The sequence below is a fragment of the Wyeomyia smithii genome, chromosome 1 (genome assembly GCF_029784165.1).
Source record: "Wyeomyia smithii strain HCP4-BCI-WySm-NY-G18 chromosome 1, ASM2978416v1, whole genome shotgun sequence".
Lineage (NCBI taxonomy): Eukaryota > Metazoa > Arthropoda > Insecta > Diptera > Culicidae > Wyeomyia > Wyeomyia smithii.
In genome coordinates, this window is record NC_073694.1 from 158089890 (window position 1) to 158111254 (window position 21365).

Sequence of the window (21365 nt, forward strand, 5' to 3'; positions counted from 1 at the left end):
ATCTCGCCGGTGCGAGAACGACGGATGGTCCGCACATCCGCTCCCAGATCCCTGAGCTGGGTTTCGCCTCTCATTTTCTTCAAGACTTCGGAGAACTTGGACGCCTCCGTCTTGAGTATGAGGGCGTCGCCCCTGCTTCGCGCCTTCTTTCCCATTTTTGGACGATTTGTCGCCTTCTCGTCGTTGCGCTTGCTGTCTTTTTGGCGCTTCCTTCCTCCCACGGTAACCCAAGGGTTTCCCGTAGCTGCCACTTCGGCAGACTTTTCGGCGGAGGCCGTTGGTGTGCTATCTCGCGGGCTTAGCACAACCAACCGTTTCTTGCTGTTCTCGGGGGCTTCCCCAGGAGACTGCCTTGCTCTTTTTGCGGCTGACCCGGAGGCGCAAACCGCAACAAACATGCAGGTGTCCGTTTGGACCGACTTCGTCGCCCTTCCGGTCACCTCCGTTGCATTCTTCTCTGCAGCCACCGCTCTTGCCTTGAGCTCGGCGTGCTCCTTCTTCGCAGCATCGACGGAGGACCGAAGCATGTAGAGAGCCTGCTTCAGGTACTTCGTCGTGTTGGTGCGACTTTTCGCAAACTCGATTATGGCATCGAGCTGCTCCGACACCGCTACTACCTTCGGTAGCGTGTCTCGCTGTCTTCCGACCGCCTTTATCAACAGTGGACCAGCCACTGCGATGTCTTGCGTCGATCCGGTAGGCGTACTGCCTTTGCCGTCTTTGCAGGCGTCCTTTACTGCATCCATCTCCGCCTTTCTCGGCGGAGACCTCTGGATGCCTCCTCGTGCAAACGGGCTTTTCAACCCATCTGCGCCCAATTGTTGATCTTCATTATTACTGTTCATTTTTGTTAAGTGGGTCCCCCTTCCAGCCGCTATCCTTATCCATACTGGAGTGGTCGCCTATCTGGTCCCATGGTAGTCTATGCCGAAGCAGTGAGGCCATGGCTAGGGGCGGCTGCCATAGCGCCTTATGAGCAACTATGACACCCCCGACCGGCGCAAGTCAGGAAAGGACATCTGATCCCACCCCTGCCCGGTTCCCACCGGGCAATGAATTTGGAACGTACTGGAAGGCCTGCCAGGTTTTACGGGACGGAGACCCCTGCACCGGTTGTTGTCTCGCCGTTTCAAGCCGTTGTCACACGACCTTACTAAGGGAGCTCGGCGCAGGTGCCAGCCCAGAATCGTGGTACGAAAACAAAATCCGACTCTTATCATATGGCGTTGCGACCAGCTACCGTAATTGGGAACTTACTGGCATCAATCCCAATGGGCGAATTAGTGCATTTGGGTGGTGGGAGCGGCACTGTTCGCTCCGTCAGAGCTGCTTCCGGATAATGTGGCTTTTGTGAGAATTCGGCGGCCCAATGCCTGAGTCTCACCACAACCTAGGCTAGCTCTCGCTGATGGTCCGGGACTGCGTTCTTGCAGTTAGCACTTCCGTGGCCTACGGTATATATATATATATATATATATATATATATATATATATATATATATATATATATATATATATATATATATATATATATATATATATATTTATATATATATATTTATATATATATATATATATATATATATATATATATATATATATATATATATATATATAATATATATATATATATATATATATATATATATATATATATATATATATATATATATATATATATATATATATATATATATATATATATATATATATATATATATATATATATAAAGGTTTGTTCGATTTATATCGTGTCTTCGACAAAGTTATAAGTTATATAGTTATATGCCCCGTATTTTTTTTGACGTAGGACTACGTCTATCTGGAAGTTAGGTACTTGAATTTGAAAATCTAGTAATTCAACCAGGGAAAACCAGGGAAAAGTGGTCAGGTTTTGAGCGCTTATATTTCAATCATTTAAAATCAGATAATGGAGGTTCTGGCGTTAATCGATCAGAAATTCTCTAGCGGTTAAATTTATGTAACAAACACAACCTATTGCCTGAGATACACTTTTGAAAAATTGGTAAAAACATCGATTGTCTAAATCATTCCGAGCAGCCAATCACTACCTCTTTTCCCAAGCACAGCTGACACTAACGGATACAACCGATCTGACTTTGTAAACGATTTGTTGTTGTTGTTGTTGTCACTTTCTGTTTCCGATGCTTTTTTACTTCCCTTGCCATTCTCTTCTCTTCTTAACTCCTCCCTCTTTCTAACTGACTACTAACTGACGAAACCTTGATATAAAAGGTACATTCGAACATTTCACCCCATTATTTGCATTCTAAAACCGTACTAGTGACGTACGGACGCCAGCCGTTGAAAGGAGGAAAGCAAAATAGTACCGGTCATCTCGTGTCGGTTTCACCCGTAATGCTGGAGGCTGTTAGCAGTACATGGCATCTGCAAAAGTATTAAAATGGCTGGAATTTTGGCCGGAATAACCAGAGAACAAGAATCATCGGCAACTGTAATTGAAGTGGCTAGTTGAATTTTCTCTTTTACAAAACGTTGCTGATAGCGGGGAAAGGCTTGAAAATAAACATATTTTTCTAGGTGTTCGTTTTTCGACAGCGGCCGGTGCAGTGAATCGTTCTGGTCTCAAATATCGAATTGGTTCGTATTCGCTGTTTACTAAGAAAGGGAGAATCTACCAAAATCGCTAATTCAAATGATTGTCCTGTCATTACAAGCTACGAACAAATGCTTTTCTAATTCGAATATCTGCGATGGAGATGCCAATAAAAATAAGGTGTCATTCATATATTTTATTTATATTAATTATTGTTCAAAGTGCTCTAATGTCTCAGCACTGTTAGATAAAAAATATAGAAAAATACCGTAATCCTACGTCATATGGTCGTGTTTTTTTGATACCACCCTCCTACTTTTTTCTGTGTGAAATTTAAAAAATTGTCACAAAATATTAATTAGGGTATCTTCGGCAGTGATTCCCTTCGGCTGGTTTTCTGCAGCATTCTAATGCAAAAGAGCTACCGAAGACGTTCGACATCATATCTCAAAAAGTACCTTTTTCAAAAAGCTTTTTTTTTTACACATTCAAAATAAAATGTTTACTACAATTCATCAAAATTTGGTGATAGTAAAATAAGAAAAATAGTAGCTAAAATTGAAAAAAAAAAGAAACAATTCTTTTATTCGAGCCAAAATGAATTGCTGGTGCTTATTACGGGAGTCACCTAACGGTGAAATCGGAGTGAAGTGAACAAAACCCTATTACTCACGTAAGTGAGAAAAACGTCGCAAAGTGACATTTGCCGTGGAATCTGGGTTATTATGAGTGTCATATCAGTGAAGTGAGAACGGAAAAAGCGACGTCTCGCGTGGAATTATTTCACGACCATTTTTAACGGTGAAATGATTCCACGAAGATGCCATAAGTCTTAAAGTTTATTGATTTATTATCGAATGGTAAATATTGGATTCATTCTTCAGTAACGAAGCGAATTAGAATTTGATCCGTGCCTTAAAGCGGCCAAATTTTCATTTTTTTGCCCGATGAAAAAATGCAAACTAGTTCAGGAAATTTTAGATACCGAAAAAAACATTTTTTTGATGCCGAATGTCTTAGAAATGCAGAACACGTCAAGATTTGGTGTTATCTGAAAAAAAACGGGAAAAAACGACTCTCTGGGATTTGGGGTCCGTGTATGGGCTCCAAAAACGGACATATAAAATATGGCCACTCTAGTAATTATAGCGTAACTTACCTGCTCCACTGAGTGGTAATAATCGATAATTGATTATTGGGAACTGCTGATAGCCACGGCAACTTTTCTCAAACAGACGATGGCGTAAATAAAAAAAACAGCTGATTTTTGTATATTTTTAATTATACATATATGTATATATATATTTTTGTTGTTCTTGCTATTGACAAATTATGTTTAACCTATTTATAATCACATATATTTATATATTATATAATTCATTTTATTAATAGTTATTAAATAGTTAATAGTATTCCATTTCTTTATACTTTAATCGATTCATGTGTGTGTGTGTGTAATTTTACCGTTTCTCTTTCATTATCGCTAGCGAGCGGAGAGTTTCTTGTGGGTTTAGTTTCACTAATGAATATATTTTTTTTGTATGCTTCCCTCCCGCTATATTCCACTTTTCGCTTTCTCACGTAGCTCGCTTCTCCTGTTTCTATTCTCACAGCTTTTACGAATGACTGCACTGTCTCCGCCTACTTTGGACTTTATACGTCAACACCTAGCTGTGTTGATAACTTTTCTTTGGATTTGGTTTCTTGGTTTGCTTTTAAATATTTCGTTTATATTTTGATTTGGTTCATTACTACCTTTTTGTTCGTAAGAATATTATTCCATCGGCTTGGCCATCTGGTTTTAACGTCCGCCAGGCATCGATGCCATTTTCCCGCGATCTATGCAAAAGACGTAGAAATTGTCATAGCCACACCCTTGACTAACTAGACTTTACGGCTGCTGTTTGTCATGCATGCAATGTTGCCAATTCGAATCCGGGTGTCCGTCATGGCCAGCAGACGTCTAATAACAAGAGCTGGCATTTGTTTAGTCTTTACGCTACCTTTCCAATGAATAGTGCCCCCTATTAATGTACGTTACCTTCTAGGACTTTTTCTCCTGGAACCTGGTCAAATGAGGTTCACATCGTGTGTGGAACTGTAGAGAGATGATCCACACGTGTAAAAGAGAAAACAACACAATTTAGTTTGCTTCCCGACTGAAGCTTGGTCGCTAGGCTAAGCCGATAATTCTTGAAAAAAGACTACCCGAGTGGCGGAGTACCTTCCAAAAAATTACGAACTAACCAAAGCGAATGCTCCGTAGTTTTCCAACAGGTGTCCTTTTGCCGATGCTCAAGCGCATCAAACGGCTCACGGCACCGTTTTAGAAGATGTCTGATATTTTTTCTTGTTTTCTTGTATTCATACGAAAAAATATGGTTTTAATTAAACTTTTAGTTATATCTGTTATATTTATATGCTTTTCGACACTACATCAACTCTATTTTGAGATTTTCATTTAAATTTATTCTTTTAAAAGATATACGGTAATATGTTATGGTCATTGTTTATTTCTTTTTACCTTTCCCTTTTAATTACACATGATTATAATAATAGTTCTTGCCCTATTATTACCATTGTTAGTAAGTGTGTGTGCTCCGGTGTGGGGTTTGAAAAATCAACTGAACAGCACAAGGGAATTAGTTTTGCGCGTATGCTATACTAAACCAGTATACAGGAACGGATTTGTTTGGAACTAACCTAGCGTACCTTAAAACAATCAACCGATAACACTGGAGTATGTCTAAGAATCAACGATGTTGTCACTATCCAAAAAAGTGTATGTGGTACTAGATTTTTAGTGAGCGAAACGGCCACCAGGTGCTGACTGTGGATGTTACGCCTGGGTTTCAAATGTGTAGAAAAGTAAAACAAACGATGTTCTGCTGTTCCGTACGCGAAGGTACAGAAAATGTCAACTTAGCGAACGGCACAACGGCAACTCTGGTGGATCGTGAATATCGCTCGGTACGAATACGCTACCTCCGGAATTGAAAAGCTAGTAACACTGAGCCCCTACAGATTTCTGGATAGCGAGAATCAACGTTCGGTCGCAAGTCGCGTTTGCTATCGCACTACTCCGGATCAGCATGAGGCAACGCGATGCTCGAACTAAGGCTTCTAATCAACTCACGAAACTAAAAATGGTTCGTGTATGAACTCTTAATCAACCTAGGTGGAAAGACGGGCCGATACGGGGGAAAGGGGGTGGTGACAGTCCCATCTTGAATAGGAACAGGAACGCTCTCTAGAAAGCTCGCATAGACCCGCCTTTCGTGAGTGTTTTCGTATAAGCATACATCTCGTTTCAGTTTTTTTTTTTTTTGGTGCTGTGCAGAACAGAATAATGCTGAGAATGTTCTAGAGAACGCACCGGACAGGGTAATCACAATCCGTTACCAACGATGTGACTCCACACAGTCCAATATCCCGCTTCATGCACCAATTTAACGTGCGTCAACTAAACATTCCCAAGACCGATTATTCGCGAGGGCTGTGGAACCGACCGCTGCACAGCGCAGCACAGCGCGATGCTACTACAGTTTTTAATTTCCACAGCCTTTTTTTTCATTTCCTTTTTTGGTACTGACAAGTCGGGTAAACTGTTGGGGGGAAACTGTCATTATGTTTTTATGGGTAATGTGTATTGGTAGCCCTTGCTTTACTCTCTAAATGTTTTTGGTGACGATGTATGGACAGTTAATTTCTCTGTGATTTCTCGGTTATCAATTGTGAGATATTTTGTTAATATGTTCGATTTTGGCAAGTGTGTTTTCCCTTGTTTCGTGACTAAGTATGAGGGTTTACTTTAAATATTCAATAGTTTTTTTTTTGTTTGTTTATGTAGTTTGGTAAAATACCATACAGAACGTAATTGTATAATATACAATTTACGGCTACAAGTGTGCTCCACGTGCTTACTGTACTTTTTAACTCATTTTTCTTTTTGTTGCTCACTTCTCTAGCTCTTGAGTTTACTCGTACACATGATTAAACTAAAATAATGCTACTATATCTTCTTGGTTATTTCTCGTTATAGTGTCTTTCTGCTCGAACCCATCTGGATCCGAGCAGAATCTATACTGTACTCCTACGTCCTTGTTTCTACTCATCGATCAATTTAACTTTGAAAACATCTCAAAATATATTTTTCAGTTTGTTCAAAGCTTTCTTGTTTTCGTCATTTTGTTTTGCATTGCGTAAGCGTATTCTCAGCTTGTTTGGTATCCGAATTTGACACGTATGTGTGTACGTGTGTTTGCGCTTTGTTTTTTTTTTTTTTACTTCGAATGACTTAATCTGCCTCTGCGTCTAGAGTTGGACGCCACTTTGTATAGAAAAAGAATTAAAAAAAAATCTTCATAGTAAATATAGTCAACAACTCTCCGTATAAATACCTTTTTGTTCGCAAGAAAGATTTTTGTTTTTGCCTACTTTGATAGGGTACCTTGCATGAATCTGTTTAAAGTAAAAAAACTTACCCTCGTTTTTTTCTGTTATTTCTCTATACAGATGTGTTTGTGTTTGTTTACTCGTATGCGTTAGGTCGGACGTTAGAGTGAACAAAAGAATGGATTTCAAACTGAAACAGCTGTCGTTATTCTAACATTTTCTACATTTTACCCATGATAGAGACAAACCCACTGCTCGCATGTTTCATATTCTTTGCATAAACATTCATGTTCTATTTTTCATTATTGTTACTTTTGTTTAATTATTTTTGAAGATGCAAATTCGTGTCTACTATCGCACACCTCAAGCTACTATTAGGTTTTTTTCCTGTATTCTATTTATTCCGATGGTTTGTTCCAGCCACTGTTCCAATTTCTTTTGTTCATTCTCCCGTTTTGATTCTATAATATGAGCCATTAATTTAACGTTCCTTGCGCGTTTGCTTGATCTGGATGACATGTTCTGGATTTGGGTTTTGTTTATTTTTTTTGGCAAAAATCTGTTGATCCCATAGGGTTTCCATCTGAAGACGTTTTGGTAATGACTATGCATAGCACATTTCCACGCTCGTTTGTGATTGTATTAATGCTAGCAGAGTTCTTCACTCTCGTTCTCAACTGTATGCGGTTTTATGTTTCCCACTGTTCGTGTGTTCTTTCTTTGTTTGCAAATACTAAACTCGGATTGTTTTTTTTTTTTTTCAATACTATTCACATTGATAAGAAGTGTCGTTTTGGGGTGTTCATGTGTGAGAGTGTGTTCGTTTTATCGTTCAAAATGGCGAATGCGTGTATTTGCTTGTGATTCTGTGTGAACGTGCCTTACTTGAAAGATTGGCCTACTATGATCTGGTAAAACACTGCTACCAAATATACTCTGGGAAGGTGGGCTTAAGAAGAATGTATGTTGTTCTTTGGATTACCTTTGTTTATATTTCATTATAGTATTTCGTCTGCTTGTATGTTATCAATAGAAGGCTTAGTGGAGTTTGCTTTCAACTCGTACCACAGGTACAGCGCATGTTGCCGCTTCTGTACAAGTTTGGAGATGGGATGCGAGCCGTTTTGATGACAATGCTTATCATTTTACTGTTGTTTGTAACAAAGCAGCCGTGGATCACGTAGATTATTTTTTGATTATAGTACTGTATAAACACCGGATTGGTGTGTTGCAGAATATCCGGATGTTTTTTTCTTGGGGTTTTTATTGCTAGGGTGGTTACTGGTGGTACTGACAAACAACGAAGCACGTTAAATCAATCGCTCGTTATACCAAATTCAGAAATCAGTATTATTCGAGTCGACCTCGTCCGGCTCCTGGGGAGCAGCCAGTGTCATATGTATCCCCGATGGCCCCATCACCTGCATGGTCGGTTCGGTGTTACGTCGTTTCATCTTGCCCTTCATTTTTTTCAGCATGGTCGCCTGTACCGTCCGGTCCGCGGATTGTTCGATTTTTTTTTTGGTTTGCGTATGTGCAATTTGTGATATTTTACATTTTTGAAGTGCGAGTATGTGTTTGTTTTGTTTAACGAACCGATTCGGTTGTTACCGTTAAGAATTTATAGATTCGAGTTTGATTTCGTTGCGAAAAGTTTTGTTTGGAGGAGTTCAGATATTGTAGAAAGTAATATTATGTTGTGTGTTGGCATTCATATAACGTCACGGAGAGGGATTTCCATGTGTTAATAAGAAAAAGAGAAAGAAAAAACCGCAATGGTGATAAAATTATCCTTCTTCCAATTAAATTTTTGTATTATATCTAAAGAAAAGTTTGTCGTACGCCTTAAAAAAATATAACAATTGTTAGCTAGAAAATCGAAAATCAACGCCAGAGCAAGAGTAGTAGCGATTTATCATTTTGGTAAAACAAAGTATGAAACGATCACAACATTCGTATTGAAACAAAAACAAAACTGGCAGAAAGAAACAACATAATCACATGAGCAATCATGGAATCCAGTTTTTTTGTCTCGAACTTACAAATCGACTATCTACGAAACACGGTTCAACAGTGCTTGTTTTGTTTTATCGGAAGAAGTGCAACCAAAAAGCCTTTTTATTCTCATTCTGCACTGTTACTCAAAACCAAACAAACAAATCTTCTATTAACTCATCTAGCTGGAACGCCTAGCCAACCTTTGTTCGCGTGAGTTGTGATTTTGTTACCTATGTTTTAATTTTGTGTTTTCGTTTCGCGACAAATCACTCAGTAGGTTAGTAGTAGTGCATGCAACATAATAGTACCAAACTTCGGCCCCATAATAGGAGCACTGGGGATTTGATAATAATTTTGAACGTTTTAAAGCTTGGTAATACTCATTAAAGTAAAATAGGTGTAAAATACAAGTAATAGATCATTTAAAAACTGCAGCAGACGAATCTGTATTTTTTTAATGCAAAATGAAGGCAAAACTCTAATACTTAGTTATTTGTATATGTAACAAGTTAAAAAAATACGAAATAGTATAATGGCTATGCAAGGAAGATTTTGTTAAAAAACAGTGAAAATATAACAATATCGTACAAAAACGAGACGAAGTGGTTATAAACAGTCAGTGGAACGAGAGTGTGTGTATGTTTTTCCAAATGGTGCGTGGTTATCTGAAGGTATCTGAAGGTATGTGTGATAGTTCATTAGTTCAACAGTGGAAATATTGTGTGCATTAGCTTTCATATTTTGGTATTCTACCGACATCTCGTTACGCGGAAACAATTTCTTGAATATCTAGTACAAATGAAAACTATCATTTACTGCTCGGCTATCGTTGAACTCTTTTGATACAGGAATAATCAACTAAGGTTCGAGTCTACCAGTCTATCACCAAAAATGGATGTAATATTTTTTCATCTATAAATCCTAAACTTTTTAATAAGCATACTAGCGAGTGTTTAAAACTATGAGTGCTATTAGAGAACTAGCTTCCCGTGAAATGATTATAATCGCTTTTTTTCGCTCAAATTTACTTCACGCGAGATTAGAACCATAATAATCGTGTAATTCTAAATCGATGCGCGACACGAAAGACAAAACAAAAGTCATGTGGATCGGTTGTTTTCAGATGCATTCGTTCAGCAACTTTACGTGCGCCGGAGTGTGTATGTGTATGTACGAGCGTCATTGTCCGGACTCCGAATTGATACCATGCGTATGGTTCACAGAAAGCAGGAAAACAGAAAACTAGGACCGGACGGACGGGTACTCTATGCTCCGCTCAGGGCGTCTTTATCGCGGTCCCCATTTTCTGGTGGACCCCCGTGCGACAATCCCGCCACAGCCGGTTGGATATGTGGCTCAGTGAGTCTCCGCTTGCTTTTTATCTTCTTCAGCATCGTAGCCTGGGAAAAGTAAGTAGGGAATCGGGTTGGAAATGGTTGGAAACTGATGTGAACAGAGCGTGTGGAGAATAGAAATGGCGCCCTTACCCACCATACTGTACACAAAACAAAGAACATACATCTAGTTGTCCATGCCGGTCATGTTTGCTTTACTTTGGAATCATAGACCTGCAATCTGCCACCGTCCTTATACAATATTACATAGACAAAATAGGTCAAAGACAAGATCACACATCTTTCTGAGCTGAAAAAACTGTAGAGTACATTTATAACGGACCTAACCGATCTTGCTAACCATTAGAAATAAGATCAAGTGTAAGTTTAACACTGAACCTGAGCTGTTTATCACAAACCTGCTCGAATCTCGATGACACCCTCGAGATATTTCGAACTCAACGGAAACTATCAGCAGAGAAATATCAGAACATTGGAATACCTTCGAATAACACTCAGATCTAACCGAATTCAGCGCAATACGAAAATATCTAGAACACTGATTAGACCAATAATTCTATATGGCAACGAGACAAGGAAGGTGTTGCAACCCATCCGCGATTGATAACTTTAATCTTAACCATGATGAGTAGAACATGGTGCAACGGTTTGAACAAAAAGTAGGCGCGGGGTGAGGAAGCGTTTTTTCTAGGGAGCCTATATAGCAGAGAGACGCAGAGACACTCACCGTTACGGCAACTGTCAACATCAAAACTGATAACGGCAATGCAAAATTATACAGCTCGCCCGTTTTGAAGCTGACAGTTTCCTTAACGGTGAGTGCCTTGTCATTTCTCTAATATACAGGTTCACTAGTTTTTTCACTTTGGAGGGTTGGAGACGAAGCATCACTATGCAACAGCGAATAACTCCTCACTAACTAGGCAATTGAACACCGCAAATTCAGGTGTTTTAAAAACCAGTTCGCGAGACGCAAACGCATTCTTCTTTTAAAAATTGTCAATTTTCAGGGTCATCCTACTCTTCTCAATATCGCTAGAAAAAATATCTGAATATGACATTTTGTAGAGTAACTCAAGAGCTTTAATGTCATGTATAAGCCAAGTGTGCCAAATGGGGTAAAACGACCCTAGAAGTTTTTGTTTTAAAACCGTCAAAATCACTAAAATCACTCTAGTTGCTGCTAGACTTAATAGATTTTATTGAAAATTTTGATTTTTACTGTACCTTACCAGAACTACCTACTTTACCAGAAGATACGCAATTTGGGGTAAAGCGTTCCTTGAAGATTTTTTTTTCGAAAAAAGCCGTCAAAATCACCAAAACTGCAAGAACCTTGGTAAGCCTTGATAGATTTACTGAAAATTTAGATTATTACTCTAAGTTAATACGAACTTAAGGGCAAGATGACAAAAGTGACAAATAGATTTACATAACGAAAAAAAAATTTTCTTGAAAAATACTTGGCGATTTTCGGGGTGCTATTTTCTCTACAGAAAAGGTAAGGAACACGAAGTTAGCATTTTATAAAACAAGTACAGAGCTTTTATTTGGCATAATATCCAGATACATCTTTTGGAAACTTAACTTTTTTCTTGACTTTTTACTAGGTTAAAGGAAAAGCGTCAAACCTTGTGAAAGACAATATCGATGAGACGGTTGCTGAAAGACTGCAATATTTCGAGTTTTGGTAAAGCAAACGAAGTAAGTTATTGTTTGAGTTTCATTTTCATCTTTTTTCATCTTCGATTATTTTTAAATTTATTGTCATCGGTCTCATTTTTCGCTTTTTTCCAGAGTGTTGACCCAAAAATCATGTTACTTTGGTTGCTGTTGCATCAATAAAAATGAACAATTATTTTAAAAAAATTACGAATTCGAACACTAATGCTTTACAATTTATACTCATGATGTTCTTCAACGTTCATCAAAGCACCATCTTCCTTTACGCTAAGTTTTGCCTACATAAATATTGCAGGGAAACGTGCAAATAACGATTTTTTTCCTGTATGGACTTCCTCACTGCGACCACGATCGTAGATCTATTGTGAGATATGCCCGAGTGTCTGCTGTATCCCGCACTTCTGTTAATAGCAATACCTCTATTGAGAAGTGGCATGCTTATTATTATTGTTCATCAGTGCTTGTGTGTAATGTGATACTCTTCCTTGCACGCTTACTGTTCTACTATACCGATACTCGTTCCTCTTGCCAAATATCACCAATTATAATTCCCTGGAGAAGTTTCGTCGTGCGTCCTTCTGGCCAGTTTTATTAATAAGAGGGACTTATTTTTTGTTTAGAGGAAATCACGCAAAGGTATTTTAGATTTCAGCGTAAAGGAAGGGTAACTGGTGGGAAGCCTGAGAATAAACCCATGCTTGATTCCTTTTTGACATCGGATGGCCTGGTGCTACTAAGATTCAAACCCACGACCATCCGCTTGACAAAGCGGACTCTGTAACCTTGCGGCTACGCAGCTCCCTTGGTTGGAATTATTTATTTTCGCAACCGTCATATCGATAATATCTTTTACCTTGTTTGATGCTTTTCTTGAAGTCAAGGAAAACTTCAGTCCTTCTTAGTCAATTTTCAAAAGATGCATCTGGGTATTATGCCAAATAAAAGCTCTGTAGTTGTTTTATAAAATGCTAACTTCGGGTTCTGGACCTTTTCTGTAGAGAAAATAGCACTCCGAAAATCGCCAAGTATTTTTCAAGAAAAAATTTTTTTTTCGTTATGTAAATCTATTTGTCACTTTTGTCATCTTGCCCTTAAGTTCGTATTAACTCAGAGTAATAATCTAAATTTTCAGTAAATCTATCAAGGCTAACCCAAGTTCTTGCAGTTTTGGTGATTTTGACGGCTTTTTTCGAAAAAAAGAATCTTCAAGGAACGTTTTACCCCAAATTGCGTATCTTTTGGTAAAGTAGGTAGTTCTGGTAAGGTACAGTGATAATTAAATATTCAATAAAGTTTATCGAGTCTAGCAGGAACTATAGTGATTTTAGTGATTTTGACGGTTTTTTGAAAAAAAACCTTGGGCACTAGCATTTGGCACACTTGGCTTCACCCCATTTGGCACAATTGGCTTATACATATTGGGACGTTTTTGGACATATCATTTTCAAGAGCCGTTTTACCCCACTTAACCTCAATGAAAAAAATTGAAATTTTGCAAAACTTCCTACCTTGAATAGACAAACAAACGCTGAAAATTTCAGCTCAATCGGAGAACATCAAAACAACGTCCCTCAGAAAGGCAGTTGCGGCTCTCGCGAACTGGCTCTTAAGTTGTAAATTGTTTCTTAAATTAATGAATATTGGCAGCAAGGTATGTAGCATTGCCATATTTATAATTTAAATGCATCCAAATGATATATTATGAGATGCGATAATGTTTATGCTTAGTTGCTTATAAGCAAACCTACTCGCTGGCATTTTTTTCCGAAATGGCCGATTCTGCTTTTGACATATCGTTACACCATGTCTATATACATCATGATCTTAACAACGTATCGCTTGGTGGAGAAACTTTAACTTTAAATTTGATTCTAAATTCATTTCAAGCAGACGAAAACACTCCAAACTTACCTATAGTTTTTGTAGTGTATTCAGTTTACTGCATTTTGTTATTTACATTCAAATGTCAAAGCGAATGCGAAAGAATTAAGGAAAGGTTCACGTGTTTATCGAAAAATAGAAAGATTTTTCGCTGACAAACTTCGTAACATTGTGCACAAACACCATTTTGACCTATCATCATCATTATCGGTTCCTGAACTTCGCACATTTCGTAGTTGCTCCTCCGTGGTGGTTGTGAGCAAGTGAATTTGCACAGAGAACCACCGTATGAAGGCTGATTTAGGATAAATTGACCGTCCTCAATGTACAACAATTCAATAGCTTCCGCTTGGTATTGATCGATAACGTCCTTACGATCAGTAAAGGAAGGAAAGAAGGAAGTTTTACAATCTTTATGACCGAGGTAGGTGTCGGATTTTTTTATGCTTTTACCCTTCTTCTTTACGACATGATTGATTCCTTGTTGAAATCGTTTGAGGGGTTGTTAGAGGGCTTATGAAAAAAACTTCTACGCATATACCCTAACCAAGGTTGTTAAGGTGAAACGGGATTATGGCCTTTTCCTATACAATTTTGAGGATAGAGTTCTTTTTACTTCTGTATTTTGATCGTAAAAAATTCGGCTTCCACTAAATAAACAGCACTCAAATTGCTACTTCAGGCATGCAACAGTTGTGAAAACAATTGATCAAAGTTTCATGTACGTAGTCTTCATAAATCAAGAAAAAATTAGATTGAAAAATTCGAGTTGATCGCGACCACGTCCCGATTCATATTAATACGATAGAATATCGTCGATAATCGTCATCGCCGTTACCGATAACGTATGGTATCGTTATTAACGACGACGATAGCGCCTTCAAACATTAACGTTATCGACGAAGACGATAGTCACCTGACGTTATCAGCTCACGAACGTCTTATGCCAGTTTTTCTGCTGTGATAGCGATTTGTGTACTGATTTGATCAAAAAGCAGGCACGGGGTGAAGAAGCGTTTTTTCACTTCGGAGGGTTGGAGACGAAGCATCACTAGGCAACAGGAAGAAACTTTTCCTGATTTGTTTATGTTTCGCTGCTCACCAGGCAAAAAAATGTTTGAGTTTTTATTGTTTTAACTTTAGAGGCGCTTTTTGCAGCACAAATATGAATAGCAAGGTATGTGGCATTCAATAAGGTATATACGAAGGAGCGGCAGATGAGCGTGGTTGCAAGTGTTAGATAGCAACATTTTTCGCGTGCTGAGATCGTGACGTCACAACAACCAATTATACACAGTTTGGCGCAGGAACATGTATGAATTTTGTTTGAAATATGGATCGTAAACCGTGTGGCATTGTCATATATGCATTTAAAATGCATCTAAATTATATATCTAATGATACAAAAATTACTCTTGCAGTGGTTGTTGAAAAACAAACGTTATTGTTTCGATACCGTCCAGCAGCTATCGTTTTTGACAATGACGATAATGTCTGAAGACGTAAGCGTCATCGTCGATAACGATAACAGACGGTATCGTTATCGGCGTTTTCGATAGGTTATCGATAAACAACCTTGGCCTTAACATTAATCTACTCCAGCGAGTCTCAACCTTTTTTGGCGATATTTTCCGAGTCAGGTGTACCCCCTGGCTTGGTTTATTTTCGCAGCGTGGGAGGAATAGTGGTACACCATGTTGTGGTGGTTTAGTTCAGATTTCAAATTAAATTAGGATTTGTTGGATTGCTTCAGTCATGTTTTATGAGTAATATTGAAAAACAAATGAAGTATTATGAAGAAAAACGGCTTTGTCCGCCAATACTATTTTTTTTTTCGCGTATCCCCTGCAGGCTTTGCGCTCACCCCTAGGGGTACGCGTACCCCAGGTTGAGGACCGCTGATCTACTCGTAGCTATTCAACTTTAAAGTTCATGGATACTCTTTCTCAAAGTGGCTCTAACTTGAGGTGTGTACCACTTAAAGCAATTCTATTGATTGCATTTGGAAGCTGAGATATTGGGTTGATGTAAAAAAACGAACTTTGAAGCGGTTTAAAATGTATAATTTGAGCTATTAATACATCAATGTTAATCACGTGTTTTGTGAGCAAACAGCCAAGTACGTTTAATACGGCACTACTTCAGAGCACTTTTGATTCTAAAACATTATTCTTTACATTTAATAACATTATTTTAGGACTGTGTTGGTTGGTAAACGGTTGGGTAGTGCTTACCATCAGTACACCCGTACTGGTTGGCATAAAACAGACCCCAGTGTGGTCCAAAGCAAAATGCGCAGCAGCTCCTATCCCTACCTCCACGTGGTACCGACTGGGATACGAGCAACCAAGGGAAGAGGAACCGTAGGGAACTTGGTCGTATGCTGACAAGAAAGGGGTAGTTGTTTTCTTGGACAGCAGCTTGCCTGAGCGTCTGTTCCTCAGGTCAGCGACTGATCCGGAGCGGACGGCTATCAACAGATATCAACGTGTAAGCGCCGACAAACGATAAAACCGACGACATAAAAAAGAGTACTATGAGCTCCTTAAGAAAACGTATGGAGAGTGCCCACAACACGACATAAAGATCGTCATCGGAGATATGAACACACAAGTCAGGCAAGAGGAAATTTCTTGTTCCATTAAATACGGTGTTGAACGGTGAGGAAGATAGGAGAATCGTCGAGGGGAACAGGATAGAAATTGGGGAGGACGGACAAGCTGTGGACCTACCAACACCTCCACTAGGGTGGTACAAAAAATAAATATTAGCTCCCATGCACTTTTCGTGTTCCTTATGGGTCCTGTAACAACTGTGTAACTTTCAGATCGATCGGTGGAACGCCTGATTTGCGCTCGATTTTTAATGTTTCCATACGATTTTATATGGGAGAACCCACTTTTTCGAAACTTTTCCTGTAGAAATTTCCAGTTGGCTCCTAAAAATATACTAGTACATGATATTTGTAGAAAATTTTCCTGGGAATAATTCTTCTGAATACTGTAAGGCGCTACAAAATTTGTAGAAAAAGTTATTCACCTTAAACTGATCGAATGTCTGACGAACGGCTCAACATTGAATTTTTCCAGCGTAGTGACCTGCTGGCCATGTATCTGCGCAAATTGTAGCTATGTCTCTACCAAACTCCTTTCTGAAAGACACCTGGGTATGATTAAATTGGCAAGTTGTCACACGACGTGGGTGTTTAGAAAGCTTATTTCCCTCTTTAAGGGGGAGTAATCAATCTACATTAAAACTTGATAGTTAATATTTTAAGCAAGCTCTCCGATAATGAAGATAACGTGAGCAAAATATCATACCTTCAAGCTTAATCCTACACGAAAATGTTTTTCACTACGTAGGGGTGTTTAGCTGATTTCTCACTTTTATAGGTTAAATCACACAACGAATACTATCAAAATATAGGAATTGATATTCTAAGCATTTTCTCCGAAGATACTATGAGCAAAAAATCACGCTTTCCAGCTTAATTCTACGCGAAACTGTTTCTCATCACGTTGTTGAGTTTGCAACAGCAGCATGCTGCAGCAGTGTTGCTGGAAAAATTCAATGTTGAGCCGTTCGTCAGACATTCGATCAGTTTAAGGTCAATAACTTTTTCTACAAATTTTGTAGCACCTTACAGTCTTCAGAAGAATTATCCCCAGGAAAATTTCCTACAAATATCATCTATTGGTATATTTTTAGGAGCCAACTGGAAATTTATAGAGGATGATTTTTGAAAAAGTGGATTTTCTCATATAAAATCGTATGAAACCTTCAAAATCGGGCGCAAATCAGGCGTTCCATCTGAAAAGTTACACAGTTGTTACAGGACCCATAAGGAACACGAAAAGTGCATGGGAGCGAAAACATTACACCAACGCTTTTTTCCCATACAACTGTGTCCCAGTCTAACCTCCACCTCCACGAGTTATATGATTACACTAGACTGCCGGTGAAACTTGGATACAACTGGTTGGTGTTGCCTGGGTAATGTTGTCATCCGACGTGGACGTGGAAGGAGGCCGATCGAGGAGCGCTTGCGATCTTCGAACGTAAAACCCTACGATCAATATTCGGAAGCAAACTAGAAAATGGGGTGTGGCGCAGGCGTTTGAATCACGAGCTGTACGAAGTATACAATCCGATATTTGCAAGCTGATGAAACACGGCAAGTTACAGTGAGCTGGCCACGTAGCACGGATGGCGGATGAGCGACCGGCAAAGATAATATTTTGCAGGGAACCGAATAGAGGCCACAACTTCGAGGAAGACCTCGCACGCGCTGGATGTGTGCTGTCGACGAGGATGCCAGGGTAGCGAATGTAAGGGGAGACTGGAGAGGAGCAGCCCGAGACCGAGTTTTGTGGAGGCGTATTCTGGATTCGGCATAGGATTTCAACGATCTATCACCACAAAAGTCAAAGTAAAGTGATGTAAGTTAAGACTGTATCTAGTAGAAATTTTCAACAAGGAATCAACCACCCTGCAATCTACTTCTTTACCTAACCTACCGAGATTGTAAAGTTGTTCTCGAAATGGAATTAATGACATTATTGTCCTCAGTATTCAACGAAACCAGTGAAATAATGACGGTGGCAGATTACCGTGATCCTATAGAAGTATTCGTAGAAAACTATTTCAATACCATACATAACATGTTGCTGTAAAATTACTTTTCAAAACCTCTAGACCATTTTAACTTCCTATTCAAGATATTCAGATTTTAGTTATTAGGTATACCCAATAAAAAGGCTTTTTACGTCACGTTCTGCGATATTAAACAAAAAGTGTGTGTCAAAGTAAAATGGAGCGGATTTTTTTTGACGCTAAACAAAGTGGTAATATATGCTGATTGCATAGTATGGAATAAAAACTTAGCTGTTCAATTAATGGCGGGAGCATTCTATATGTAGAACATGCATTCTCATGACTCATGATCAATGCTACGAACAAGCAGAGTGACCTGAATGTAACTACTACTGAAGCAAAATTGTTCACATGACTGGTGACTGACTAGAGGGTAGTTTGTTATAGTAATAAAGCAACACATGCAGATTTAGTTACAGTATATATGTTTAGTGAGGTCTTAGGTTAACAAACATAAAAAAACGTGAAACATACCTTTAGAGCGGACTTCAATACCACTACATCCCCGGGGCTCTGCACCCACGGTTCTCCATCGACTTGTACTGGTATGTCTGAATGTAGGTGAATTTTGATGTGACCGCCCTGTGACAGATTAAACGAAAATATTTAGAAAACGTTCGGCGTTGAATCGCCAATCGGTTTTACACTCACCTGGGCAATTCTCATGGCGGACCGTAGACCGGACTGAATCTGACCGAGATGAACAACTCCGGTCACACCGACGACCTCCAGCATACCATCCCAATGATTGGGTTTGCTGAACTGATCCTCCTTCTCAGGTCCCCACGGATTAGCTCCAGAGCCCCAGCTGTCGGTTCAATTGAAAATGCATTATCCTCAAACGTTGCAATTTCCCAACAACTAAATGTAGCTTACCTTAAAATGTTTAAAATAATAATCCCTTCGACTGGTGGCAAATCTACCACTTTGCCGTCAACCTCCAGCCGCAGCTCCTTGTGTAGCTCCTTGACCATCTTGCGGCCAACCATTTTGCGCAGACCCATCGTAACGTATACGCCCTTGTTGTGCAGACGCGACTTGAACTTGTTCGGGTTTTCCTCGCGGGCATTGTGAAAGTCCAGGCACAGATCAGCGTCGATACCGATACCGAAGTAGTTGTTCATCACGAATATCTGCGAGTTATCTTCACTCTGAGTAGCGCCAACAACTGAGAACATAAATAAACCCGATTTAGGAGGTCAGCAAGTGGAGCGACATTTGGTCTACTGAACATTGAGTTTACTAACAGCTACAACAACAGGGCATTCAGGCAAGTACTATGCAGGTTCAGAACCATTTTGCAGGAATTGGGCAGTATCGCAGCTCGGTCAACTTCCATCAATTTGCGAATGCAACGTACGCAAATAGATGTCAGCGGTTTTGGACAAACTTTTAGACAATGGCAGAATCTGAATTTAGTATCGTTCTCTAGCATGCTAAGTACCAATTTGAAAAAAACACCTCTAATCTACGGTTAGTAGTATAGAAGAAACTAAAACTGTTGAAGCGTCCTTGAAATCATTTTAGCGTTTTTTAGCGCACATCTGAGTGAGTGACGTTTCTAAGTTCACCAACTGATTAAACACTAACATAATTATCACTCAAGTTTCAGACAATCCTAAATTAAAAATCTTTCACACTAATGTAAGAAAAAAACAAACTACTACACATATCAATTACAACAACAGCAGCATGTACAGCTATATTCACAACAGCAACTGCACCACAGAATGCAATCGCGATATTGTTTCGTTTTACAAGTGGATTTCGTAGTATTTTACACTCTGCAAAACATTCATCGGAAGGACTGATAGTATAGCTAATAAGAACAATAATAACACGACTTTATCATGCCAGCAAGATGTCGCTCGGTGGACGGTGCAAGTCTGAGATTTTTTTTTTGTTATATGCAAGTGAAATGTTAGAAGGTCATTTTTTACATATTACACAGAATCCATCAGCTCCGCTTAGAATTCATACGAAAATGAGTCGAACGTTTTGTAAACGGTTATCTTTTTTGATAGAATTCTGAGGTACGGAGTGAGGTTAATTGACCCGATCGCCATGATAACTGGGCCGATTAGGCGTCTTTCGATCGCGATAGGCGGGCAGTTGATCACCACAATCAGTCAATACAACATCATTTTCACTAAAAATCATTGCTTGGACAATGCATACAAAACGTGGACAACGAATACAAGAGAACGGGCGAATGTGTTTTCAAGTTTTTTTTTAAATAATAGATAGTAGTTCCATTCATAACAGCAAATGACCTTGACTTGTTTGACTTGCGCTGATCGTCGTCGTAGAGTGATGATGTTGATTCTGTTGTTGTTGTTGTTGTTGTGATTGTTGTTGTATTTTCTTCTTCTTACCCGCTGAGTTTGCCTGTGGTTTCGGAGCGGCATCCTCCGGTTTGTCCTCGGGATGAAACACCACAGTCCACCGGTCCAATCGAATTTCCTCGGCGTCAATCACGTCTCGCAGTAGATTCAGCGGATCTTCCCCGCCAGTGTAGCCTGCTCCCCACCGAAGTACGCGCGCCAGATCGTTTCCTGGTGATTGAAATGAAAATGATTATCTTACTTTTTATGAACTAAAATCGTACACTAACCAGTTCCAAGTGGGACAATAGCGCATGGTGGACTAGAACATTGTGAGTCTTGGCCAACGTTGTCCAAGCACTGCAACACCCAGCCAATTGTACCGTCGCCTCCACAAACTAAAATTTTATAATCCTGAATGTGTCTGAATACATATAGTCTGTAGAGAGAACAAAAACAACAAGCGTTATTGAACATCCAAGTCGATTAAACGCGGGC

The 21365-nt window shown here is 39.3% G+C and overlaps 1 protein-coding gene across 3 annotated transcripts in view; it reads right to left on the reverse strand.

The window, feature by feature from the left end:
- Window positions 1-3839: 3839 nt before the first annotated feature.
- The window catches only part of LOC129719021 (diacylglycerol kinase theta), a 52764-nt gene continuing 35238 nt past the window's right edge, over window positions 3840-21365 (reverse strand). The window contains exons 11-16 of one of the 3 annotated variants that reach the window (XM_055670336.1): window positions 21158-21306; window positions 20817-21098; window positions 19420-19711; window positions 19195-19351; window positions 19018-19125; window positions 3840-8457 (exon numbers count right to left, since the gene is read on the reverse strand). In XM_055670336.1, coding sequence (XP_055526311.1) covers window positions 8311-8457; window positions 19018-19125; window positions 19195-19351; window positions 19420-19711; window positions 20817-21098; window positions 21158-21306 — 1135 coding nt within the window. In that variant the 3' untranslated portion in view covers window positions 3840-8310. Of the gene's footprint in view, window positions 8458-8506; window positions 10372-19017; window positions 19126-19194; window positions 19352-19419; window positions 19712-20816; window positions 21099-21157; window positions 21307-21365 lie in introns of those variants that run through there. The other 2 variants (XM_055670337.1, XM_055670338.1) reach the window with 2 other exon arrangements.